Source organism: Primulina tabacum, chromosome 15 (genome assembly GCF_025594145.1).
Source record: "Primulina tabacum isolate GXHZ01 chromosome 15, ASM2559414v2, whole genome shotgun sequence".
In the NCBI taxonomy this organism is placed as follows: domain Eukaryota; kingdom Viridiplantae; phylum Streptophyta; class Magnoliopsida; order Lamiales; family Gesneriaceae; genus Primulina; species Primulina tabacum.
Window position 1 is genome coordinate 34,565,664 of NC_134564.1, and position 27,149 is coordinate 34,592,812.

The 27,149-nt window shown below is 35.5% G+C and overlaps 3 protein-coding genes and 2 pseudogenes across 7 annotated transcripts; 3 read left to right on the forward strand and 2 right to left on the reverse strand.

The window, feature by feature from the left end:
• Positions 1-8,154: 8,154 nt before the first annotated feature.
• LOC142527336 (peptide methionine sulfoxide reductase B1, chloroplastic-like) lies at positions 8,155-10,545 on the reverse strand (annotated as a pseudogene).
• Positions 10,546-11,371: 826 nt separating this feature from the next.
• On the forward strand, positions 11,372-14,856 carry LOC142527353 (ribokinase). Of its 5 annotated transcripts, none has more exons than XM_075632126.1 (5): positions 11,372-12,116; positions 13,050-13,235; positions 13,986-14,181; positions 14,251-14,387; positions 14,457-14,856. In XM_075632126.1, the coding sequence occupies exons 1-4, from the start codon at positions 11,499-11,501 to the stop codon at positions 14,340-14,342; spliced, it is 1,092 nt and encodes a 363-aa protein (XP_075488241.1). In that variant the 5' UTR covers positions 11,372-11,498; the 3' UTR covers positions 14,343-14,387; positions 14,457-14,856. The 5 variants fall into 5 exon arrangements, with proteins under 5 accessions (XP_075488241.1, XP_075488243.1, XP_075488244.1 ...); XM_075632128.1 differs by having other exon boundaries at positions 14,543-14,856; XM_075632129.1 differs by having other exon boundaries at positions 14,550-14,856.
• Positions 14,857-17,182: 2,326 nt separating this feature from the next.
• Positions 17,183-20,299, reverse strand: LOC142527265 (putative sodium/metabolite cotransporter BASS1, chloroplastic). Its single transcript, XM_075632011.1, has 7 exons — positions 19,579-20,299; positions 18,468-18,561; positions 18,340-18,373; positions 18,207-18,261; positions 17,981-18,064; positions 17,566-17,853; positions 17,183-17,431 (listed from the first exon to the last, which is right to left on the reverse strand). The coding sequence occupies exons 1-7, from the start codon at positions 20,089-20,091 to the stop codon at positions 17,264-17,266; spliced, it is 1,236 nt and encodes a 411-aa protein (XP_075488126.1). The 5' UTR covers positions 20,092-20,299; the 3' UTR covers positions 17,183-17,263.
• Positions 20,300-21,681: 1,382 nt separating this feature from the next.
• On the forward strand, positions 21,682-22,677 carry LOC142527655 (uncharacterized). Its single transcript, XM_075632516.1, has 2 exons — positions 21,682-22,302; positions 22,407-22,677. The coding sequence occupies exons 1-2, from the start codon at positions 21,790-21,792 to the stop codon at positions 22,455-22,457; spliced, it is 564 nt and encodes a 187-aa protein (XP_075488631.1). The 5' UTR covers positions 21,682-21,789; the 3' UTR covers positions 22,458-22,677.
• Positions 22,678-24,054: 1,377 nt separating this feature from the next.
• On the forward strand, positions 24,055-26,929 carry LOC142526243 (trifunctional UDP-glucose 4,6-dehydratase/UDP-4-keto-6-deoxy-D-glucose 3,5-epimerase/UDP-4-keto-L-rhamnose-reductase RHM1-like; annotated as a pseudogene).
• Positions 26,930-27,149: the final 220 nt, after the last annotated feature.

Sequence of the window (27,149 nt, forward strand, 5' to 3'; positions counted from 1 at the left end):
AATCACTCCAACTTTATCCTATTCTCTAAAAATTATTCTTCATCAAATTTTTCGAAGAAAAAAGAAGATGACTTTCTCAAGGTTATTTTTAATTATTTTGGTTATCATACTCACGAGTCTTTTATTTATCGGAGAATATCCTCCTCGTGTGTTTTCTTTATTTTTACAAATGCTTGTACTTGTTGTTTATCCATTACTTTGTATTGCAATATTCATTAACTAATAAAATGCATCGTAATTTTTTTAATACCATTATGTCAAATTTGACAAAGCTCGAATTTGTTGCGTTCGACATCACGGGAAAAAATTATATGCCATGAACTCTCGATGTAGAAATGCATCTTGAGTCATTGGGTCTAAGCGAGACCATTAAAGAAAATGGTATATCTTCATCACAAGAAAAAGCAAAAGCTATAATATTTTTGCGTCGACATCTCGATGAAGGTTTAAAATGTGAATATCTCATCGAAAAAGATCTCATGGGTCTGTGGAAAGAATTGAAAGAAAGATTTGAACATATAAGGCAAGTTATACTTCCGACCGCCCTTGATGAATGTAATATGTTAAGATTCCAAGATTTTAAGAAAGTCAGTGATTATAATTCAGCGATGTATCGAATAATCTCGCAGCTAAAATTTTGTGGACATGAGGTTACAGAATCGGAAATGCTTGAAAAAATATTTTCCACGTTTCACGCATCAAATATAACTTTACAGCAACAATATAGAGTGCGTGGATTTGCGATATATTCTGAACTCATCGCCTGTCTTCTTGTGGCGGAAAAGAACAATGAGCTATTAATGAGAAATCATCCGTCCCGACCCACTGGATCAACAGCATTTCCAGAAGTAAATGCTGTGAGTAAAAATGAATTTAAACCTGGAAACCAAAATCAAATTCAAAGACAAGATTTTGGTCGAGGTCGAGGTCGAGGACGTGGTCGTGGACGTGGAATTGGCCGTGGTCGTGGTCGAGGTCGTGGTTTTGAAAACAATAGAGATAGTTATTTTTATAACTCATCTCAAAAGGGCGTCACGAACCACCCACAGAAAAGACATCATGAGAACATGAGTGTTAATGAAAATCACTCGAAAAGATTTGAAAGTTCTTGTTTCAGATGCGGCACTCCAGGACATTGGTCTCGTATTTGTCGAGCCCCTGAGTACATTTGCAAGCTCTATAAAGAATCGATAAAGGGGAAAGAAAAAGAGACCAACTTCACTGAACGCAGTGACCGTTTGAGTGATTCAACTCATTTTGATGCTGCTGATTTTATGAATGATTTCTCTGGAAATGATCAATATGTTGGTGGGATATAAATGAACAATATTGATGCTACTGATTTTCTCAATGATTTCTCTGAGAATGAACAATATAATGGTAGAATATAAATGTACAATAATTTATTTTTCATGTATTCATATAATAATGTTTTATTGTAGAATTATGATATGTGTTATATTTACATATGTATTGTCAGTAATCTTATTTCATTGCATATTTTTTTTGAAGTTCAAATATGGAAAATGCTATGAGCAAAGCTGAAGTTTGCATACCCGATAGTGGTACAACGCACACTATCCTCCGAGATAAAAGATATTTCTTGGAACTAAAACCAACAAAAACAACGGTGAATACAATATCAGGTCCTGTAGACTTGATTGAAGGATGTGGTAAAGCACAATTTTTGTTACCTAATGGTACAAAATTTTTGATCAATGATGCTTTATATTCACCACAATCGAAAAGAAATTTGTTGAGTTTTAATGATATATATTCCCATGGGTATGATACTCAAACAATGAACGAAGGGAATAAGAAATATGTGTGTCTTATCACATATAAATCAGGAAAGAAATATGTGATTGAAAAACTACCAATGCTCCCTACTGGATTGCATTATACACATATAAGTCCCATTTAATCAAACATGGTAGTAGATAATTCTTCAATATTAACCAATTGGCATGATCGATTAGGATATCCTGGTTCAACAATGATGCGAAGAATTATAGAAAATACACATGGTCATCCACTGAAAGACCAGAAGATCTTTCAGAATAATAAGTTTCAATGTAAAGCATGTTCTCTTGAAAACTTATTATAAGACCATCGCCAGCCAAAATCCAAACTGAATCACCAACGTTTCTTGAACGTATTCAGGGTGATATTTGTGTACCAATCCATCCACCATGTGGACCATTCAGATACTTTATGGTATTAATTGATGTCTCCAGCAGATGGTTACATGTATGTTTATTGTCAACTCGAAATGTTGCATTTGCAAGATTACTTGCTCAAATAATAAAATTGAGGAATCAATTTCCCGATTATACAATCAAGAAAATTAGACTTGATAATGCTGGTGAATTTACTTCCCAGACTTTCAATGATTATTGTATGTCTATGAGAATCATTGTTGAGCATCATGTTGCTCATGTACATACACAGAATGGATTGGCTGAATCATTGATTAAACGTCTGCAAATGATTGCTAGACCAATGATTATGAAAACAAAGCTCCCTATTTCTATATGGGGACATGCAATTTTACATGCTGCTTCATTAATTCGCATCAGACCAAGTGCATATCATAAATACTCCCCATTGCAGCTTGCATTTGGTAAAGAACCAGACATTTCTCAACTGAGAATTTTTGGATGTATGGTGTATGTGCCTATTGCACCACCGCAACGAAAGAAAATGGGACCTCAAAGAAAGTTTGGAATTTATATCGATTATGATAGTCCATCAATCATTCGATATCTTGAACCTCAGACAGGCGACGTGTTCACATCACGTTTTGCTGATTGTCATTTTAATGAGAAAATCTTCCCAATGTTAGGGGAGAACAAAAACATACCGAAAAAGAAATTACATGGTATGTATCATCATTGTTACATCTGGATCCAAGAACAAAACAATGTGAAAAAGATGTACAGCAAATTATGCACTTGCAAAGAATAGAAAATCAAATACCAGATGCATTTGCAGACACAAAAGGGGTAACTAAATCATATATACATGCTGCAAATGCCCCTGCTCGAATTGAAATTCCGAAGAAACAAATTGAAAATACTCATGATGTCATTAAACGCCTGAAGCGTGGAAGGCCAGTCGGTTCCAAGGATAAAAACCCTCGAAAAAGAAAATTCATAGAGAAACACGATGATCACAAAATAAAGAATGATGTTCCTGAATAAACACATGATCATCACAAAATAGAGAATGGTGTTCCTGAAGAAACACATGATGATGAAAATGTTCTGTCAGAATCACAAACTGACGAGAATCATGAAATCTCTATCAATTATATTAATACTGGAATAATATGGAACCGAAAAGATATAGAAGAAATTGATGATATATTTTCTTATAATGTGGCAATCGACATCATAAATGATAATGAAGATTATGACCCAAAATCTTTTGGTGAATGTAAAAATCGGCAGGATTGGATAAAATGGAAAGAAGCCATCCAGGTTGAATTGGATTCGTTAAATAAACGTAATGTTTTTGGACCTATAGTCCTTACACCTGAAGGTGTAAAACCTCTTGGATACAAATGGGTTTTTATTCGAAAGCGAAATGAGAAAAATGAAATAGTAAGATATAAAGCTCGACTTGTTGCACAAGGTTTTTCTCAAAGGCCTGTAATTGATTATGAAGAAACGTATTCTCCCGTGATGGATGCAATTACGTTTCGGTATTTGATTAGCTTGGCGGTATCTGAAAATTTAGAAATGTGTCTTACGGATGTTGTTACAGCTTACTTATATGAATCACTTGATAGTAATATATATATATGAAAATCCCTGAAAGATTTAAGATGCCTGAAGCACAAAGTTCAAAACCCAGAGAATGTTATTCTGTGAAATTACAAAGATCGTTATATGGATTAAAGCAATCCGGCCGAATGTGGTATAATCGGCTAAGTGATCACTTGATGAAAAAGGAATATGTAAATAATTCAATATGCCCTTGTGTTTTCATTAGTAAAACAACATCCGGATGCGTAATTATTGCTGTATATGTTGATGATTTAAACATCATTGGAACAAATAAGGAAATTCAAGAAGTTGTGTCATACTTGAAGGAAGAATTTGAAACGAAGGATCTTGAAAAAACCAAGTATTGTCTGGGTTTACAAATTGAACAAAAAGAATGTGGAATGTTTGTTCACCAGACAAATTATACAGAAAAGATCCTTAAACGTTTTAATATGGATAAATCAAATCCTTTAAGTACTCCAATGGTTGTTAGATCATTAAATATAGAAAAGGATCCATTCCGTCCATGTGAAGATGATGAATATATTCTTGGTCCAGAAGTACCATATCTAAGTACTATCGGTGCCCTTATGTATCTTACAAATTGTACAAGGCCTGATATATCTTTTGCCGTAAATTTGTTGGCAAGATTTAGCACATATCCAACAAAGAGACACTGGAACGGAATTAAACATATATTCCGTTATCTACGAGGAACGACAGACTTGAGACTTTTGTATTCAAAAGATGCTAATACAAGTATAATTGGTTATGCCGATGCTGGATACTTATCTGATCCACACAAGGCACGTTCCCAAACTGGATATGTATTTACTCGTGGAGGCACTGCAATTTCTTGGCGTTCACAGAAACAAACGCTCGTGACAACTTCATCAAACCATGCCGAGATTATTGCACTACATGAAGCAAGCCGTGAATGTGTGTGGTTAAATCAATGACCCAACATATCCAAATCTCATGCGGATTATCATTCGACGAGAAGCATGTGATACTATATGAAGATAATGCTGCATGTGTTGCTCAAATGAAAGAGTGATACATAAAAAGCGACAGAACTAAACATATTCCTCCTAAGTTCTTCGCATTCACCAAAGAGCTAGAGAAGAATAAATGTATTGATGTTCGTCACATTCAATCAAGTGAAAACTTATCAGATCTCTTCACAAAGGCACTTCCTACGTCAATATTCAGAAAGCACATATATAATATTGGGATGCGCAATCTACGAAATTTGTGAAGAATTGTTCGTGTCAACATGAGGGGGAGCTTACGTGACTGCACTCTTTTTCCCTTACTGTGGTTTTTATCCCAATGGGTTTTTCCTAGTAAAGTTTTTAACGAGGCAGTACAAAAACACGTAATGAAGACATCATCGTATCATGATTATCATCACAAGGGGGAGTGTTGAAAATAAAATTTGAATGTTGAAAAAGTAATAGTTGAATATTTGAATGTTGAAAATAAGAGTTGTAAAATTAGAAATTTGTGTGTGATGATGTAGGTAATGATGTATTTTATTTTTGGATTATTTGTAAAGATTTCCTATAAATAGATCTCTCATTTGTGAAGAAATTCACAATTGAGTAGAGAGAAAAATATAATAAAGTGTGTAGTTTTGTAAATTTTGAGAGTTTGAGATTTTTATTTTATACCATAAATTTTTACTTTTCACAACAAAGATGATGTGTTTTGCCGAAAGCATCATTATACCAAGTCATTAAACAAAATAGTTAATAAGTTTTCAACTGTTACAGAAAAAGAATTTGTTGGCAACGGTCTTTCACTATCTACTCTTAGTAACTCACAAGGATCAGTACTCCCTTGCACGTGCTGAATCATTTGATTCACTCGGTCGAATCCTTCCACCAACTGTATACAATTTGATATATCTAAGTGCTATCGGTGCCCTTATGTATCTTACAAATTGTACAAGGCCTGATATATCTTTTGCCGTAAATTTGTTGGCAAGATTTAGCACATATCCAACAAAGAGACACTGGAACGAAATTAAACATATATTCCGTTATCTACGAGGAACGACAGACTTGAGACTTTTGTATTCAAAAGATGCTAATACAAGTATAATTGGTTATGCCGATGCTGGATACTTATCTGATCCACACAAGGCACGTTCCCAAACTGGATATGTATTTACTCGTGGAGGCACTGCAATTTCTTGGCGTTCACAGAAACAAACGCTCGTGACAACTTCATCAAATCATGCCGAGATTATTGCACTACATGAAGCAAGCCGTGAATGTGTGTGGTTAAATCAATGACCCAACATATCCAAATCTCATGCGGATTATCATTCGACGAGAAGCCTGTGATACTATATGAAGATAATGCTGCATGTGTTCCTCAAATGAAAGAGTGATACATAAAAAGCGACAGAACTAAACATATTCCTCCTAAGTTCTTCGCATTCACCAAAGAGCTAGAGAAGAATAAATGTATTGATGTTCGTCACATTCAATCAAGTGAAAACTTATCAGATCTCTTCACAAAGGCACTTCCTACGTCAATATTCAGAAAGCACATATATAATATTGGGATGCTCAATCTACGAAATTTGTGAAGAATTGTTCGTGTCAACATGAGGGGGAGCTTACGTGACTGCACTCTTTTTCCCTTACTGTGGTTTTTATCCCAATGGGTTTTTCCTAGTAAAGTTTTTAACGAGGCAGTACAAAAATACGTAATGAAGACATCATCGTATCATGATCATCATCACAAGGGGGAGTGTTGAAAATAATATTTGAATGTTGAAAAAGTAATAGTTGAATATTTGAATGTTGAAAATAAGAGTTGTAAAATTAGAAATTTGTGTGTGATGATGTAGGTAATGATGTATTTTATTTTTGGATTATTTGTAAAGATTTCCTATAAATAGATCTCTCATTTGTGAAGAAATTCACAATTGAGTAGAGAGAAAAATATAATAAAGTGTGTAGTTTGGTAAATTTTGAGAGTTTGAGATTTTTATTTTATACCATAAATTTTTACTTTTCACAACAACGATGATGTGTTTTGCCGAAAGCATCATTATACCAAGTCATTAAACAAAATAGTTAATAAGTTTTCAACTGTTACAGAAAAAGAATTTGTTGGCAACGGTCTTTCACTATCTACTCTTAGTAACTCACAAGGATCAGTACTCCCTTGCACGTGCTGAATCATTTGATTCACTCGGTCGAATCCTTCCACCAACTGTATACAATTTGATATATCTAAGTGCTATCGGTGCCCTTATGTATCTTACAAATTGTATAAGGCCTGATATATCTTTTGCCGTAAATTTGTTGGCAAGATTTAGCACATATCCAACAAAGAGACACTGGAACGGAATTAAACATATATTCCGTTATCTACGAGGAACGACAGACTTGAGACTTTTGTATTCAAAAGATGCTAATACAAGTATAATTGGTTATGCCGATGCTGGATACTTATCTGATCCACACAAGGCACGTTCCCAAACTGGATATGTATTTACTCGTGGAGGCACTGCAATTTCTTGGCGTTCACAGAAACAAACGCTCGTGACAACTTCATCAAACCATGCCGAGATTATTGCACTACATGAAGCAAGCCGTGAATGTGTGTGGTTAAATCAATGACCCAACATATCCAAATCTCAGGCGGATTATCATTCGACGAGAAGCCTGTGATACTATATGAAGATAATGCTGCATGTGTTGCTCAAATGAAAGAGTGATACATAAAAAGCGACAGAACTAAACATATTCCTCCTAAGTTCTTCGCATTCACCAAAGAGCTAGAGAAGAATAAATGTATTGATGTTCGTCACATTCAATCAAGTGAAAACTTATCAGATCTCTCCACAAAGGCACTTCCTACGTCAATATTCAGAAAGCACATGTATAATATTGGGATGCTCAATCTACGAAATTTGTGAAGAATTGTTCGTGTCAACATGAGGGGGAGCTTACGTGACTGCACTCTTTTTCCCTTACTGTGGTTTTTATCCCAATGGGTTTTCCTAGTAAAGTTTTTAACGAGGCAGTACAAAAACACGTAATGAAGACATCATCGTATCATGATCATCATCACAAGGGGGAGTGTTGAAAATAATATTTGAATGTTGAAAAAGTAATAGTTGAATATTTGAATGTTGAAAATAAGAGTTGTAAAATTAGAAATTTGTGTGTGATGATGTAGGTAATGATGTATTTTATTTTTGGATTATTTGTAAAGATTTCCTATAAATAGATCTCTCATTTGTGAAGAAATTCACAATTGAGTAGAGAGAAAAATATAATAAAGTGTGTAATTTTGTAAATTTTGAGAGTGAGATTTTTACTTTTTACCATAAATTTTTACTTTTCACAGCAAAGATGATGTGTTTTGCCGAAAGCATCATTATACCAAGTCATTAAACAAAATAGTTAATAAGTTTTCAACGGTTACAGAAAAAGAATTTGGTGGCAACGGTCTTTCACTATCTACTCTTAGTAACTCACAAGGTTCAGTACTCCCTTGCACGTGCTGAATTCATTTGATTCACTCGGTCGAATCCTTCCACCATCTGTATACAATTTGATATATATAATGGAAATATGCAAATGCTGCAAATATGGAAAGATAAAAAGATCAGTCAAAAGCAAGAAAAATGGTGATATGATATGTGGTCATACCTATTTATACAGTAGCGTTTTCCAGTGGGAGGTGGCCCATCATCGAATACATGACCAAGATGAGCGTCACAAGCAGCACATAGAACTTCTTGACGAGGCATGAAAATGATAAAAATGTCTAGCTTTGACTTCACATTGTTTCCTATTGGTTGATAGTAAGAAGGCCATCCAGTTCCACTATCAAATTTAGTGGATGATCTACAAAGTGGTGCAGTAAGCTATCAGATATAGGCAAGATTAGAGCAAGTCGAGAACCACGAAGAACAACCGTACTCATTCAGAAAAGCACTCACTCAAATAAAGGAGTGTCGCAGCAGATGCACTGGTGAGTTCCAGGAGTTTTGGTGTTCCAGTACTCTCTAAACACAAAAACATCGATAGAACTCAGAACAATGAAAATTGATTTGTTGATGATATAATAAACATCCACACCAGCGCATTTTTAATTAAGAAACATTAGTCCACTAGGTTTACACACTAATTCTATTTCAGTGTCCCGATAAAGGAAAATAATAATGATCATCTCTGATATATGCCCAAATTCCTCATACCTCCTTCCAGAATCTCATATCAATCCATAACTTTCTATTTATATCTATCAGTACTTAAGTTTAGATGTTAACATATATCTCCACAAAAAATATTAAAACAAAATTACTAAATACATCCCAGGCGTCAAGCTAATTATGTGGTCATGTGTTTTGAAATGCACAATCCGATATACAACTTCCATTACTTAAAAGAACTTGTAATTAAAGAAAAGGACTTGTCTTACAACTCCTTACCAACTTCCACAATTTTGCATCGCGTACCAATACGATGGATCGAGAGCATTTTAAAAGGGCTCATACCCGGTGAATGCCCTTTCCGTACCCTTCTGCCGAGAAACGTAAAATTGTGTCTGCGTTAGTCGTTATTTCCAATCTTCATCATTGATGGTGCCATAGTTCATGGCTCCTGCCTCTTCACAATAGCTCATTAAATAGATATTAAGTCGGAACAAAGTGGAGAAAAAGTTTAAGCTAGATGATATTAGAGTAGTAGCAACATCAACAGCAATTTGGAGCTTTCAACAACTAATTTAACTTACTTGTTCTGTGGCACAGTTATCCCATAAAGTTCGTTCATTTTCACAGCTAATAATGCTTAAGAGAAAATATTCTTTGCAACTTGAAAATGGCAAAAAAAGCCCAGGACTATAAGCCAATCATATTATCTAGATCCAAAAAGTAAAATGCAAAATGCTGCTAACCTGAAATGTTATTTCTGATCATGCTCGTGGAAATACTGACATTCACACACATGCACCTAACAATTTTCAAATCCTAGAAATCTAAACCATTCCATTTTAATTACTTCAATATTGCCATGCACAAAAATACATCAGAATAAAGCATCAAATCCATCGATTATTGAGAGTTGGGACTAGCCGCGCCTCAGAAGTTTGGTTGTATTGAAGGTCAAAAGCACCTTTTTTTAAATCTTTTTTTCCTTTGTGTAAAAAAAAAAAGAAGAAGAAATTACTCAAAGCTTTGAACTTGGCTTGCTGGCTGCAGCTAAAACCATGAACTCACGTATCAGGATGAACCATCCTATTCTCCTTTCTTCCTCTGTTTCCTTTCCCCCCTTTGGGTGAATTGGGAAGCAGTAAAAACATGATTCAAATTAAATGACAAAATTTCCCAAATATGCAGCATAAAAACAACTACACAGGCAGAAATTCACACCCAAAAATAAATAAAAAAAGGCAAGTTTTGAAAGCAAATGAAAAGATACCTTGAGAGCTGTCCCTTAGCTGCGAAGAAGATGAAGAACCCATAGCAGAAACCAAGAAAGAGGGGCTGTGCCTGAATTCGTTGGGAGTTTTTCCACTAGAGGCTACAGAAATCTGACGTTTGCTGATAAAAGCCTAAAACCCAGATGGGAATTCGTTGAATAATGTCAAAGAATTTATACTGCTTTGATTTACGCAGCAAGATGCCACGAGTAATTTGAATATTCGAAAACTTGATTAATAATTCTTGATTTTTACATTTCTAGATAATTATACGAAATGTTCGTTAAAAATCATACATTCTTTTGTATTTTCTGGCCGCACGATCAACAAGGACTTCTTGGTTCTGATTATCATTATTTTGAAAAAATCGTTTATTGTGGTCTCGAAGTGGTCAGCTTTTGTACTTCCACGTGGCTTTAATTGTTTAAAAAATTGTAGCATTTTTTTAAAAAATTGTATCATTTAAAAAAAATACTAAAAATAACGGTATAAACAAAATAAAGAATAATAACTAATGTAGAGGTGAAAAAATCCATATCAAATTTTAGATTCATTAAGATTATCGTCTCGAAAAATATCGAATTTATCGAAGTTTTTTGCATGGTTTGGTATCGATATCAAAATTTTAGGTACATTAACGATATAAATTTGAAAACTTTTCTATATATATCGAAATAATATATATAATAAAAATATATAATATTTTTGAACAATAAAATTCATTTTTTTAAAAAAATGTAAGAAATCAAAATATAAAACGTTATATATCGATATTGTACCGAAATCTAGTATATCGCAATATTTCAATATAATCGATATGCCGATTAGAATAGTTGTTCGATTTAAAAGAGAAATTTTGTTTACATTTTTTCTATAGAAAATATGAAATGAATTGAGGATGTTTTTAATAAGATAAGAATGTAATTATAGAATTAAATATTTTGATATCTTATAATATAGTTATTCTGAAAGTTTCACATTTAATAATAATAATAATAATAAGTATATATATAATAACAATAATAATAATTCTTTCTGCTTTGACTCATTCGCCTCACGGCGGATTTTTGAAAAAAATCAAGGAAAAAAGTTTTAATTTTCAACTTATATTTAGTTATTAAATTTTAAAAACCCTGAAGACCAATCCATCGGATTATTCTATACTAATCGCAGCTCGGAAGCATAGAGTGCACCCTCCCGCTGTCAGAGTCAGGCAACCAACACAGTGAGAAGAAAACGAAGAGAAGGGAGAAGAATACCAGAAGGAAAAACATGGGAGGATTATCGACACTTTCAACCTCAAGGCCCTGCGGTCATCATCCCCACAACTTCACTGTCAAAAACCAACCAATCCCCTCACTCCAATTCAATGCCATTCCCTCAAGAAAAGTGAACCCGTTTTCTTGCCTTGCTTTGGACTCATCACGAGAAAATACACCACCTTTAGTGGTGGTGGGATCAGCCAATGCGGATATATATGTGGAGATTGACAGGTTACCCAAAGAGGGAGAGACTATATCCGCAAAAACTGGTCAGACGTTGGCTGGAGGCAAGGGTGCGAATCAAGCAGTTTGTGGGGCGAAATTGGCATATCCCACTTACTTTTTGGGGCAGGTGGGGGAGGATGCTCATGGGAAATTGATAACTGACGCGTTGGAGGGTGGAGGGGTCCATCTTGATCACTTGAGTACTGTAACTGATGCTCCCACCGGTCATGCAGTGGTGATGCTGCAGGATGGTGGGCAGAACTCTATTATTATTGTTGGGGGTGCTAATATGTTTTGTTGGCCTGAGACTTTGAGTCAGGAGGATTTGGAGGTGGTGAAAAATAGCGGGATTGTTTTGCTTCAGAGGGAGATTCCTGATTCTGTCAACATTCAGGTTGCAAAGGTGTGGACTTTGGTTTTTTTTTTAATGGGGTTTTCATTGTGTTTGTGGTTGTTTTATGTTTGGGTTGGAGATTCGTTTGGTAGAAATTGGATCCGTGTGTGCTTGCGAGGCTTGTAGATACTTGTTCATCACGAATTTGACTCTATGAATGCCGATTGTATTTTTCCCTGTATTGTGTTTTGCCATATTAGGCAATTTTTGATTTCTTAGTTGAAATGTAACACAAATTGTTATTCACTAATTTTTGGGCTGATTAATACTCCCTCTGCGTCACGATATGAATCTTGGCTCTTCTTCCTGTTTAGTCTTTAGATTTTAGATTTTGATTAAATTTGTGGAATTGGCATTTTTGCTGCTTGAGGACTAATCTTGTATTAAATGGTGATAAGGGTGAGGCTGTGGCCTGTGAGGGTGCATACTGTGATTTTGGTGTCAGTTTTCATCTAATCTCAATGCCAGCAACTTGGGTTTAGATGCCATAATAATGTTTAATATTTAGGGGAAATCCTTTGGAGTGGCTCTAACTCTATTCTAGATGTTATAGCTTAAATAGCTTGGTTAATGAAATGTCATCATAAATTTTTTTTGGAGATTTGATTGTGACGGTCAATCCATCCACAAATACTAATTGTTTCATTTATAATATATTTCATGGATTAAGGCCAGCTGCTTACTTTGTGCGCACCTAGTATGTTATCATATCTGAAGTTATGTCCATGCTGTTATCACGGAAAAAACTATCAAAGAGAAATGGGTTTCAGCTTCAATCTCTGAATGACTTGAATGTTTTTTCTTGTGACTTCTTGGGTAGAATGTTCCTAAGAATATTGTAGCATTGAAGACCTAAAAATATTATTATTTTTTAAAAAAAATAATTGTACTTTCAATGGTTATAGATTCTTTTTTGTTTATGTATGATCTCTCTGACTACAGGCTGCCAAGAGTGCACATGTCCCTGTGATCTTGGATGCTGGGGGAGTTGACACGCCAATCCCGTCGGAACTACTTAAATTTATTGATGTTCTAAGTCCAAATGAATCTGAGCTTGCTCGTCTAACAAATATGCCAACAGAAACTATTGAACAGATCAACCAAGCTGTGGGTAAATGCCATGAATTGGTGAGTGTTTCTTTAAGGTTAACTGATGTTTCGTGCTTTTGTACCGTGTATTAAGCTTCTTTTGGTCAAGCTGTCTCTATCATCATCATTATAGCACATTCCCGCTAGTCGCGGGGTTGGTTACATGTATATTAATTTTCTAAACTAAGTAATTTTCTCATATGTCATCTCTTAAACCAAGATATATGATATTTTCCTCAACCACTTTTTCCGAGTTTTCAATGTCAATGCTTTGAACTTTTGATGGTTCCCACTGCTTTTTGTTCTTAAAAATGAGGATCAATTCTGGTTCCCTGAAATTTGTTGCAGCTTATTCAAAACCATAACCATTGATGTCGCAACACATAGGTGCAAGGTGTCTGCCAGAGCTTTAATTGTCTCATCTGATAGTTCCTACAGCCGAGTGGTCTTTTCTATACGTTATCACGGCCTATTATTTATTCTGTTTAGAAATGCTTCCAAATTGCTGTAGTTTTGTACGTCATGGTCAAATTATGTTCCATAGTCTCTGCTAGCAGAAAGACTGTGGAGGGCTCTCCCCATAGGGTCAAATTTATAAAAATGCACAGAATGTTGTGGTATTATTGATTCAAAATATTTGATCTATATTTGCTAGTTTCATTCTTGAATTACATGCATTATTCATCAAAACCTTCTTCCCTTTGGGAAATGAGAAAACTGAGCTCTGAACGGGGAGACTTATACATCTAGCTCCATTGTCTTAATAATAGAGGTTAACATTTGTTTCAGGGTGTTAAGCAAGTGCTTGTAAAGCTTGGAGCCAAAGGGTCCATCCTTTTCACCGAAGGAGAGGAACCGATCAAGCAGTCCATTGTATCAGTTCCCAAAGTGATTGATACAACCGGAGCCGGTGATACTTTTACAGCTTCTTTTGCTGTGGCCCTTGTGGAGGGAAAACCCAAAAAAGAATGCATGAAATTTGCTGGTATGCATGACAATTCCCCACTTTAAGTTACTCTGATTTTTATCTTACATAGTTTTTAATTATTTTCAGCTGCCGCGGCTTCTCTCTGTATTCAAGTGAAGGGAGCCATACCAAGCATGCCTGATAGGAAATCTGTCTTGGATCTTCTTCAGACGCTTTGAGGATACTCAGTTTGGTAGCATAGCTCATCCGCATGCAAGAACCAGGTTTGTTTTTCCTGTGTTTTTCAATGTTCTCCGCCACTTGGATTGAAAGAACTTGTGCTGGATGCACAGATTAGAGCCATTGATTTTGATGGAGATTGTAGATAACAAAATATGGTCAGCAGTATGTTCTTAAAAAAACACCATCTAACTCATAGGCCATAGCCGACAAAATTTGCAGGAGTAGGCAACAAGTGTGGATCAGTGGCAAAGCCAGTGACGAAATTTACTTCTTCCATCCACTCTTGCCCAAGTCTCATGACAACTTTGAGTGTAGAGGCTTACCAAGATGCAGTTTTGATGGTCCTAAAGTACATATGCAATCTTTTCTTATGGAGTTGTGATTTTGACTACATAGAACATATGTTTCATGAATAGCTTGTTTTAAGGCACTGTCAAGTCTATCTATATGATGGGATCTCAGTGATTCACATCATCTTTAATAAGAAAGCAGTGCAAAATATTCTTTTTACAGCATGTTTTTCTTTTTCATACATTGATAGTAAGACCTCTGCCGTCGAATATTTACTCTGTTGTGGGTAGGAGTAGGATCGTCAATCGGGTCAAGCCGGCCGAAGCTCGGGCGGTCCGACCATATAAAAATTGGGCTGGGCCTAATTAAGGTTCGGATGTTTGACCCGAATAAAATGAGTCAGGATTTAAAGCCCTAACAATAAAGACACGTTTGAATGTTAAAATAAATATTTTTAATAAGTTCAAAGCTAGATTGTTATTTGGTAGTTATCACGAAACTAAAAAACTTATGCTCAACCCCTTTTGTGTTTAAAATTTTTATTTACAAGCAATTTAGTCATCCATTTATAGTCACAATCAAGAATTTTGTGTGTTTAGCTTTGTTTCGAGAGTTTTTGGAATAGAAAAGTTTTGTATGGTTTTGTTTTGGGAAAATAAAATTATTATTCTAAATATTGAATTATGTAAAAAAATTATTCGATAAAATTATTTTAAAAATAGTGTTTTAGGTTAGAACACATGAGACAATCCAGGAGCATTTGTGAAAAATGATGAAGAAATTTACATGGAATTAATGGTTATGTTGGGAGATGCCACATTTTGTATAAACCAAAATGATGAGATTGATGCCAAACTTTTTGTGAATATCCCGTTCAATCAAATGTGTGGTTCTAAATTTATGTCTTGTCAATTTATTTTAAATAATTAAGTATTTATCTAATATAAATGAAATCATTGAATTAAAATTACAATATTATTTTTTATAGTTTTTTATTTATATTAATTTAATTATAAAAAAATTACAAACTAACTAAGCGTCTATTTTGTCTTTTACAAAAAGATTTTTTAGTGAATCACAACTAACTTCTATTTTATTTTATCTAATACTAAATTTATTTGATACTAGTTATGAGCTTGCGAGAGATTCCATGGTTATGTTGAAGAGATGAAAATAATGAAAAACATATTTTTAAGGACAGCAAATGAAAAAAGAATAACACTTTTTGAGGAGGAAATTAAATCCATCCTGGAAGACAAGAACAAAAAAAAACCTAAATTCTCAATCTCTTCCACGCAGTGAATAATATTAAAAGTACAACTTATTTATCATTACATTGATACTTATCACCATTATATCGTGAGATTTTACGTTCAATATACACTGAGATTTGTACAAATTGAATTTTTGTGTTGTATAAATACTGTAACATCACTCTAATTACATAGCTTTAAAGAAAGGGAAAATAAAAACCTGTCCAAGACGCATGAAAACCTTATTACATGGTAGGAACTAGGAACCTTATTAATGGCATAGTTTTATCGCATGGTCAACAATTTTTAGGCACAATCAAGTCGAAGTTGCTAACGGTCCACTCTGCCATGACATTCTCGCTGACATATATCTCAGTTCCTAAATCAACAGATGGAATTATGCTGGAATCAAGAGAGATGTAACATAAAGTTGCATATATACCTGAAAAAAGAAAAGATTCTGAGAGAGCCTTCCGACGTCAAGTTCCCAAGTTCTTGGATCTCCGACCCAACTCTCACCTTTCTTCGAGGGATACCCGTAATCTCCCCAAACTGGTGAGGTAAATCTGCAAGATTTCTTGAGTAAATGGTGATCGGGACCTCTAACAAAGAAGGGAAACAAATAAAAAACATGGAGTAAATGGTGGTTAGCGTACATAAACATAGGTGCTAAAGGTAACATTTCGCCTGCATTTTATTCTAAAGTAATTTATATCTATACTGTATTATAAATCTAAGGGAATAAATTCAAAAGCTTCTCATATCAAAATCAATAAAATGAATTTGAAACCAAATACTTGATTACAAATGATTCTACTACAAAACACACGCTAATAAATTTTTTCCAAAATGGGATTCCGGTCGCCTTGGCGCCTAAGCACATATTTTGTCCTCGCAAAATACGAGCGAAAACCAGCATAAAAGCTGTTCAATTTAATGTGTTTTTTATGAGATTTTTTGCCAATTAAAACAATAATAAATCCAACAAGAGGAAGCCATTTAGAATTTTACATAACGATGAAGAAAACAAAACCTTCGATACATATTTTTTTTTTTTAAAAAAATAATAATTTCAAAACGGAAATTTTTGGTAAATCAATACGATTAGTTAAGAGAACTAAAAAGACGTCATTCGGTTGTGTTTGATCAGTAATTTTGATTTCATTAATGAATTTTGAGAAACAAAATTAAATTAGACTGTTAATTAAGAATAGATAAAAGGTTATAAATCTATGAACGCTTTTTTCTCGATGATTAGAAATCCTTTGCTGTTAAACTTATCCATCCAGAGATAGAACAAATGCAAATTGCTTATAAATTCAGTTGGTTTAAACTAGACTGATTTACTTTCTTTGCAGTGGTTAACTTTTAGACTAGCTTTCTTTCTTTGCAGTGGTTTGAGCTGGGACGACGCTTCGTCTCCAGATTCCAGCCAATGCACTTCCAAAGATGGAGTGACACACACTAGAAACCGCACACGGCACAGCCGTTAATGGATCACCGAAGTGTTGAGTCGCAAGGACAACACCGAGTACTGAATTCTGATAATATATAAAAAGAATGTCGTAAGCCGCAAATTGGTCCAAGACCTCAACAAATCTACCTTACAAAGTCAGTTAAAATTTGAGCCATAATCAAATTCAAAGAACTTATGCTTGTGAAAGAGCAAAAATACCTGCATGCCAACCTCGATAGAAATTGTTCTTGATGATGAGACGTCAATCCCAAGAAGTCTTGAAAGAACATAACCAAAGAAAAAACCAGATGCGTGGAGAAGAGCAACAGCTAGGACCACTTGCCGGCCGGACATGAGGATCGCGGAAGAACTCTGAGCAATTGCATTTCCACAAAGAACCGCAACAGTTGCTACAGCAATAGGCGGCATCAATGGAGATACAAATTTAACCAGTTTCTGGAAATACTGATTTAGAAATGCACCAGCTAAAACAGGAAGAAGCACAACCTGAATGATGCAGTGTCTAAATTTATAGTTAATTGAACAGAATTAATAATCAGTGGCAACGATTAGAAGATTATATACCAGGAAAGATATAGAAGTAAGTGGAAAGTATCGGAGATAGAAAAATGACCTGCAAAGTCGACATGAACAGACCAGCTGCATCTACAGCAACAAATTGCCCTGCTAGTTTTGCTGTGAGAAAAGGGGTCATGACCTGTAATAGAAACGATAAAAGATTGAGAAAATAGGTCATGTCTGTGATGATTAGTGGCCACCGATTTTTTTGGGCAAGCAGCGTGAAATAGGAGAAAACAAATAACTCTAATTATATTGAACACAGGAAATGTGCTACTAACCACAGCAGAGAGGGTGCTTGCAGCAGTCATAAGTACAGAAAGAGCCACATTTCCACTGTAGCATAATGTTTGTCAGGACTTTTTGTTCACATATTTAACAAATTAAAGACTGCTAAGCCAAAGATCTACATACCGTGCGATATAAGTGACAATATTACTTGCAGTCCCTGATAACCCATGAACATAAAACGTGTATATAATTAACCGGCAAGAATTTAAAAGATAAAACAAGAGACAGAGAGAGCATTTCATCTGATATACCTCCAGGGCAGCAGCCAACTAAAATTAAGCCAGCTGCATAATAAGATGGCAAATTTAAGAGCTTGCTCACGAGAAAACCAGATAATGGCATCACCTGCAACAACAAATGCAACCTCCAGGAGTGTAATAAAGATTAAAGAAAGATAACTAACTGGATTAGAATCACCAACATGGTTGCAAACAATGAACTATTGACTTCTCAAGAACCTTTTTACATTTTGTATGGATCATAGACTTTGCTGATGGACGAGAAAGCAAAAGAAAACTCAAGAAAGTTGGTTGTCATCCCATTTTCCTCTCAAACAAAATCTTATCAATTTGCAAAAACTATGATAAATAGTGGAATCAGAAAAATAACAATAATTTCTCCCAAAAAAAATTCTCATAGGATTGGCACAATGTTATTCAGAACACATTTACACAAACATTTCTTTCACATTAATCATTAAAATCAAGCAAACAAATATTTTTACCATAAGCTTTCCAGAACACAAACAACCTTAATGTTTATAAATTGAGAAATTTCACTGTAAACGCATGCAGATTAAGGTATATGATGACAGTCCATTCAGACGTACCTTCTTCAATAACTAATCAAATAAGTTGGAAACTCCAGTTACCAGAGGAGCCCTTGTTTCAGCATTAAGCAAAGATCAGCTTTCTCAAATTAAATAGCATCACTTTCAACCTTCTTTTTTACTTGCAAAGCTGATCGAATTATGCTTTCATTCATATTCAGTTTCCTCTAACAACGAACTCGGACAATTGAACAAACTAAAATTAAGACCACACAAGTCTCAAAGAGGCCGGACTCCAAAATTTTGTCAATAAGCCTACGGGGTTTAAAGCTCACTCTTTAGAAAAATTAAACATATTTGCAGTCTCAGACTTTTGTGTTCACTACAGATGCACATCTGAGGTGAAGGTACCTAAATAACAATTGGCCAACACGCATGCCACCATAAATTTTGAATTACTTCTAGCTTATTTCATATCTCACGGTAAAATGCACAACCATAGAAATTGATACGCTTGAAGTGATATCCAACACATATTTCTTAACAGTTAAAGAAACCCAAAAGATTCAAGAAGCAGAAAAAGCAGGATATACCGAATACTGTAGCGCAAAACCAGAAAACAATTCCTTAGGCATAGCGAGAGCGCCACGAAGATCATCAAAGGTGAGAGTCATTCCCATGCCAAGCATAGTGACGGTGATTCCCATCACAGTCCATTGAGGCTGGACCCAATTGAATGAATTGGGTCTCACCAGACCCAGCAAGCAGCCCAAAGCCACCCACACTGGAAACGCAGTTGAAATCGTCTCTCCAACCACTTCAACCCAGCTCTTGCTATCTGTAGTAGCCAGATCATTCGACGAATTGCCACACAGTGGCGATTTCAATCTGGGCCTGGAGATTAAATGGGTCGTAAGTAAATGCTTGGGGTGGGAGATTTTAAGCTTTGGACTCGTATATGAGACTGAAGCGAGGAGCAATCTGGGCAGGGACGTTGGGGCTGCTCTTGGGGTGGAAGTTGTGTATCCTCGAGTTTGGGGTGCCTGAAAATGAAGAGCTTTGGTAGTGCAAGACTGCATTCTCAACTCCATTAGGCGGCAAAGCATTTAGTCTCCCCAGTACTCGCAAAGCTGCAGATTCGTCAAGAATGCGAATATGACAGAAACCAGCCAGATCGGTTGCGTCCAGGTTGCGATCACCGCTGGTATGTTCTCGTACCGAATACTGTTTCCTGTGTGAATTATCAATTCATCGTTGGTGATCGTGACCGCACGACCGACCTGCCATTATACATCCTGTGTTTTAGCTCATCCTTGTTTTCTTAAGTAATTTCAGTTAAAAAAATCGCAATAAAATAAGCAATGCATATATTTCTACCATGGTTAAATTGGTGAGAACTAGAGGTTATGAGCAAGAAAGAAATTATTTTATGAATTAATTTAAACTCTATCTATGTTATACCAAATTGCACAAAGCTTTTCTTACTAGTGGCTTTTTTCATTTCAAAATTCAACCAAAGAGTCGGTCTCTTGTGAGACGGTGTCGATGGGTCAACCATACCGATATTCACAATAAAAAATAAGACTCTTAGCATAAAAAATAATATTTTTTTATAGATGACCCAAATAAGAGATATGTGTCACAAAATACGACCTTTTTGGCTCTCTCTTTAGCCATATGTCTCTTATCCCTAGGAGGTCTTCCTCCACTAGCAGGTTTTTTCGAAAAACTCCGTGAGATCGTTTCACACAAGTTTTTGCTTCAACTAAAAATGGCAGCTGAAGAAGACAAACCATCACGACTCGGGAGAAATACGTCCATAATCATTGATTTGTGTATTTATAGTATTTTATGTGTATATTAAAATAGTTATACTTTTTTTCTTTTAATAGTTTTTTTTATTTTCAATGTTTATTTGAATAACAACCCGACAATGCATTTAATCCCCCACGGCCCAGTGACTCTCAACGTGTTATCTTCCTGTCGCTGGGAGGGGCCGAAATAAGGCCTCTTGTGCCCAACTTCTACGGCCCATTTTGTCATTGGCACAAAATATTGCTTTGGACCTTTGTGTTGTTGAAGTAATAGCATCAATATCATACATCTAAAATGTCACTGTTAACCTTTGGTTTATTGAGCGTTAATAGCTCTGCGAATTTCATGGTAACAAATAAAATAAAATTAAGGAGAGTCATATATCATGCACAAGTTTTAGTCAACTCGCCCCTTTTGTGTAGTAGCGGTTAAAAGATAGATATCAAATAAAATCATACCAAAATTTTCAAAATGAAAATTGAACGTGATCTTCCAAATACAGTGTACGTTGTGAAAAAAACACAATTTGCCAACATCAGAATCTTGGAAAAATAAAAGGAGCCAAAGAAAAAAATAAATGGAAATTGGTCGTTACTTTGTGCGCGGGCGGTGCTCCGAAGCATAAAATCTTGGATCCGTCCCTGGTCATGAGTCCACCACCCATGTGAATCATGCATTGTTGATACTTGGCAGAAACGTAACTACGCGGGATGGTTATTGAGTTCTTGTATGGCCCGTGACTAAATGGGAATTCATGAACTTCGAACGGTGAAGCCATTAATTTCCAACGGCTGATAATAATATAACACAATAATACACTACCATGGCCCATGGATCATAATCCAACGGCTTAATCCGTCAGTGATCCTCACATGGAGCATTCATGAATAACACAACGTCTACTGAATTGTTTTTCAATGATCCCAACAGAGAAAAGAAAATAAACATCTTAAAAATACCTTTAATATATCAAAACAATTGTCGAATAAATGGAAGCACTGTGGAATTTGGAAGATAAATGGAAGGTATCAACACAGAAGGCTATTGCATTGTTTTCATGCATTTCCATCTCGGTGATCGCTATATGTGTAGTGACAGCACTGAAGAGAAGATCAAAATGTAGGCAAAAAGGGGTAAATATTTTGAATCAAGAACCATGCGGTGGAGATGTTTCGGCAGCTGAGCTTCCAGTACACAGGCGGTGGGACTCCGTGAAGAAGGCTCTAATGGGATCTGTCCGGTGGAGCGGGCTGAGAAAATGGGAGGAGGAGGGATATTCAAGAGGGAGTCAAAGAGAGACACCTACTCCGTTGCTCGTGGGAAGAAATCTCGAAGGATTGGATGTAGGGTGGCAGAGTCATAATTCAACTTCCGCCGTGTGGCAAAGGCCAATTCTAATGGGTGAAAAGTGTGAGCTTCCGAGATTTAGTGGGCTCATTCTTTATGATCAGAGAGGAATGCCACTGCATCAGTGCGAAGAAGAAAGTAACATTCACATTCAGGTACTAATACATTTGTTTTTATTATATATAATATATATCCAATTTTGAGGATCAGGGGTAAATTTTTTATTGGCCGATTAATACGTTTGTTGTGGTATATATAGGAGAAACAACCAGTAAAAGTTGAGAGAACTACACTGAAGAACTTGCTATGACAGTACCTGTGATTACTGGAGTTTGTTCCGAAGCCGAGTGAAAAACATGCACTTACATAATTAACGATGTTGCTCGATCGAATGCAACTCTATATGATGGTTCTGCACATATCTTACTTTTTTTTTTAGATCGATGCACCATAAAATTACTCTGCTCGAACTAACATGGAACCACATGTGCATGCTACAAAAAAAATTGAAGGAATGAATTGATTATAGTGATGGGAAATGCAGAGCAGTACCTGACTTTTTTCTCAGTGTTATCAAATTTTAGTTTTATCATGTTTAATTTCATCATTTTTTTTATCGACATTGATAGTGTTGACACACATAACTATAACGTATGCATTATCGTTAAATTATATTGGATAAAAAGACTAAAGTTGCCAAAAACCATCAAATACACTGCTAAAATTGGAATTTGTCAATATAAATTATCAGAATAGAAAAATGATAAATATATTGGACCAAAATAGATTATAATAATTAAGTTTTAATTAATATCTTTTATAAATTTTTTATGACAATTTTGATTTCTTTTCGATGTTTAACATATGATTATAATGACTCTGCTTTGAATTAGTGAAGAAATAAAATGATTTATTAGATGTTTACTGGCTGATTCAATTATTTTGTTATTTAGATAAATATGATTTCATTATTTTACTTTTTATAATATTTTTATTTAATTTGATATTTCCGATGTTTTGTTTCGTGATTGTAATGATTTTGCTTTGAATTAATGAATTAAAATAATTTATAGTGAAAAAAAGCAGTAGTTAATTTGATTGATTAGTTTTTAACATGTACCGTAATTTTGCCACGTGTAATATGTGCATAAAATAATTTTTTTTAACAACTAAGATAGTTTTGAATGTACCTCTTATGTATATAATCTCTTTATGCAGTATGATTTAGCTGATGAATGTAATTTGCAAGTTACTGTCTGCGTTGATACTTTGAGTTTATTCAAACATAACAAAAATAACGATGGCGAGTTACTAAATTTAAAAAATAAATAAATAAATTATTTTATAAAATATAAATATTTCATTACAAACTCAATTTATATCAATTGATTATAAAATTATTGAATGATTTCTCATAAAACAATTCAAATAATTATAATAGAATTAATTCTGATCATGATAAATCTTGATAAAATCGATTATATTATTTATTCATTTATTTTATTATGTATAATAATTATAATAGATAACAAAAAAAAAAGTAACTATTTATATAGTTATATAGAAATTTAGTTAATTCAGTTAAAATGTAATTTTTGCTTAATACAGGGAATAAATTGTATAATCATCAATATTACATGAATTCGTACGCGCCGCGTGGTAAGTCAGCACCTCCATCGTCTATCCTCGATCTTTTTTCCTTCCATCCTTTTACTTGTTCTGAATTCTGAAAATTTTCTTTCTAGAGTTGGTAGTTGAGATCCTCGCCAGTATCTTGCTTTTGTTGGTGGATCCTGATCTGGATAATTGAATAATTGTTAGTTAATTTAAAGATCCCGTTCTATTTACCTGAATTCTGTAGATCTGATCGAAGTTATGGTGTTTTGTTGTTGATTTACTGTCATTTCTCCGGAACATCGTGTATGTGCGTCTACATATGTGGAATGTATGTTATGTATGTCAGTAGTTGCTTTGTGTGCGTGTGATGTGGTGTTTGTTATTGTCGGTGCTGTTGAGGCTGAGTATTTACTGATTATTCATGGAAATAATTGCTTTTGTGCGTATTTAATTGGAATTGGTACATTTGATGATGTGCATCAAATCTTTGAGTGTCATCGTGTTGTTTTAGCTAGCATTTGAGTTAGAATGTTAATTGCTCGAGCAGCGGTTTGATAATTTCTTAATTCTTACTGGCGTGTCTCTTTAATGACGAAGCTTTTTCTTGTTCGACGATATGAATCTGAGGTCGTATATTTGTTTGGGCTTCCATTTACTTTCTACATGATAAATTATGAAAGCAATCTTAACTGTAATTTACCGTTTGTTTATTTGTGTTTCCTGTCTTTCAGTTGAAATGCGTGCTTTTCTGTTTATAAAACATTGATGGTAATATATATTATTTGCTTATTTGTGTTTTCTTGCAGGTATCAAGTTGCGATGACAACATTTACACCCAAGAATATCCTAATTACTGGGGCTGCTGGATTCATTGCTTCTCATGTTGCAAACAGGCTCGTCAGGAACTACCCGGACTACAAGATTGTTGTCCTTGACAAACTCGATTACTGTTCCAATCTCAAAAACCTTATCCCCTCCAAAGCTTCTCCCAACTTCAAGTTTGTTAAGGGTGACATTGGCAGTGCCGACCTTGTCAACTACCTGCTCGTTGCTGAGAACATAGACACCATAATGCACTTTGCGGCCCAGACCCATGTTGATAATTCTTTTGGAAACAGTTTTGAATTCACCAAAAACAATATTTATGGCACCCACGTGCTTCTGGAAGCCTGCAAAGTTACTGGCCAGATAAGAAGGTTTATCCATGTTAGCACTGATGAGGTCTATGGTGAGACAGACGAGGATGCTGTTGTTGGAAATCATGAGGCCTCACAGCTCCTGCCAACAAATCCATACTCAGCCACAAAAGCTGGGGCTGAAATGCTTGTCATGGCTTACGGCAGGTCATATGGGTTGCCTGTGATTACCACACGAGGTAACAATGTTTATGGTCCAAATCAGTTTCCTGAAAAGTTGATCCCCAAGTTTATTCTTCTAGCCATGAAAGCTAAAATCTCTCCCAATTCACGGTGATGGCTCTAATGTACGAAGTTACCTTTACTGTGAGGATGTTGCGGAGGCATTTGAGGTCATTCTTCACAAGGGAGAGGTTGGTCATGTCTACAACATTGGAACAAAGAAGGAGAGGAGAGTCATTGATGTGGCCAAAGACATATGCAATCTGGTTAACATGGATCCAGACAAGAGCATTCAGTTTGTAGAAAATAGGCCGTTTAATGATCAGAGGTACTTCCTTGATGACCAGAAGCTAAATAATTTGGGTTGGTTTGAAAGGACCACATGGGAAGATGGGTTGAAAAAGACCATAGAGTGGTATAATAGTAATCCTGATTGGTGGGGCGATGTATCCGGCGCACTACTTCCTCATCCTAGAATGCTGATGATGCCTGGTGGAATAGAAAGACATTTTGATGAAGCTGAGAAGTATGAATATGGTAAGTCTGAATTTGCTGGAAATTCTAGTCAGGCAAAGATGTTGGTTCCGGCCTCCAAAGTAAGTACACCTCAAAAACCGGCCTTGAAGTTTTTGATATTTGGTAGGACTGGATGGATTGGTGGTTTGCTTGGAAAATTGTGTGAGAAACAGGGGATCCCATATGAATATGGGAAGGGACGTCTAGAGGATCGCTCACAGCTTTTGGCAGACATCCTAATTGTTAAGCCAACACATGTCTTTAACGCCGCAGGAGTAACTGGTAGACCCAATGTTGATTGGTGTGAATCTCACAAGACTGAAACAATTCGAACCAATGTTGCTGGCACACTGAACTTGGCAGATGTATGCAGAGAGCATGGACTCCTAATGATGAACTTTGCCACTGGATGTATTTTTGAGTACAATGATTCACACCCTGAAGGGTCTGGCATCGGATTTAAGGAGGAAGACGCGCCCAATTTCACCGGTTCTTTCTACTCAAAGACAAAGGCCATGGTAATTTTCTTCTTTCATCAAAGCATGATTTTGATTCTATTTTTGATTTATGCCTCGACATGGCTATTAATATTTCCTTTGTGCACTGTGAATCAGGTGGAAGAGCTTTTGAAAGAATATGACAATGTATGCACGCTCAGAGTTCGAATGCCGATATCTTCTGACCTGAGCAACCCGCGAAATTTCATCACCAAGATTTCTCGGTATAACAAGGTGGTCAACATTCCCAACAGCATGACGATCTTGGATGAGCTTCTTCCGATTTCAATTGAGATGGCAAAGAGAAACCTTAGAGGCATATGGAACTTCACAAACCCCGGAGTTGTCAGCCACAACGAAATCTTGGAAATGTACAAGAAATATATTGATCCGGATTTCAAGTGGGCAAACTTCACGCTTGAAGAGCAAGCAAAGGTCATTGTTGCTCCCAGAAGTAATAATGAGATGGATGCCTCTAAGCTGAAGAAAGAGTTCCCTGAGTTACAATCGATCAAGGAGTCATTGATTAAGTACGTTTTTGAACCAAACCAAAAAACTCCGGTCGAGTAAGCAAGTTATACGGACGATCTTTGGGACAATTCTGTATCTTGCATCCATTGATGTGGCATGGGTTAACGGGTTGTGTGTACGTGTGTTAGTTCACCAATTTTTAGTTATATGTTATTTTTAGGTTCCGTATTTTCTTGTTCTTTTAAAATTTCTACGTTTAGTGATCGTTAGTTACAAATAAATCAGTTATTTGGGGCTAGTCTAGTTTTTACTTTTGCTTGTCTTCTAAGGTGAAGCTGCAATCCGTCCTAAGCCTAGCTGTTAGGTTAGGGGACAATTCAAAATCACGCAAGGGAATTCCTCCGGGGTCAAAAAGTTAAGTCCTCTGATAGGAAAAAAAAAGAAGAAAAGGATTCCATACCCAAAGGACGATCTCTAGGCTCAAAGCTAACAATTGACCAGGGTCGGCAAACGACCATCCTTTATTTTACGGCACTTGGTAGC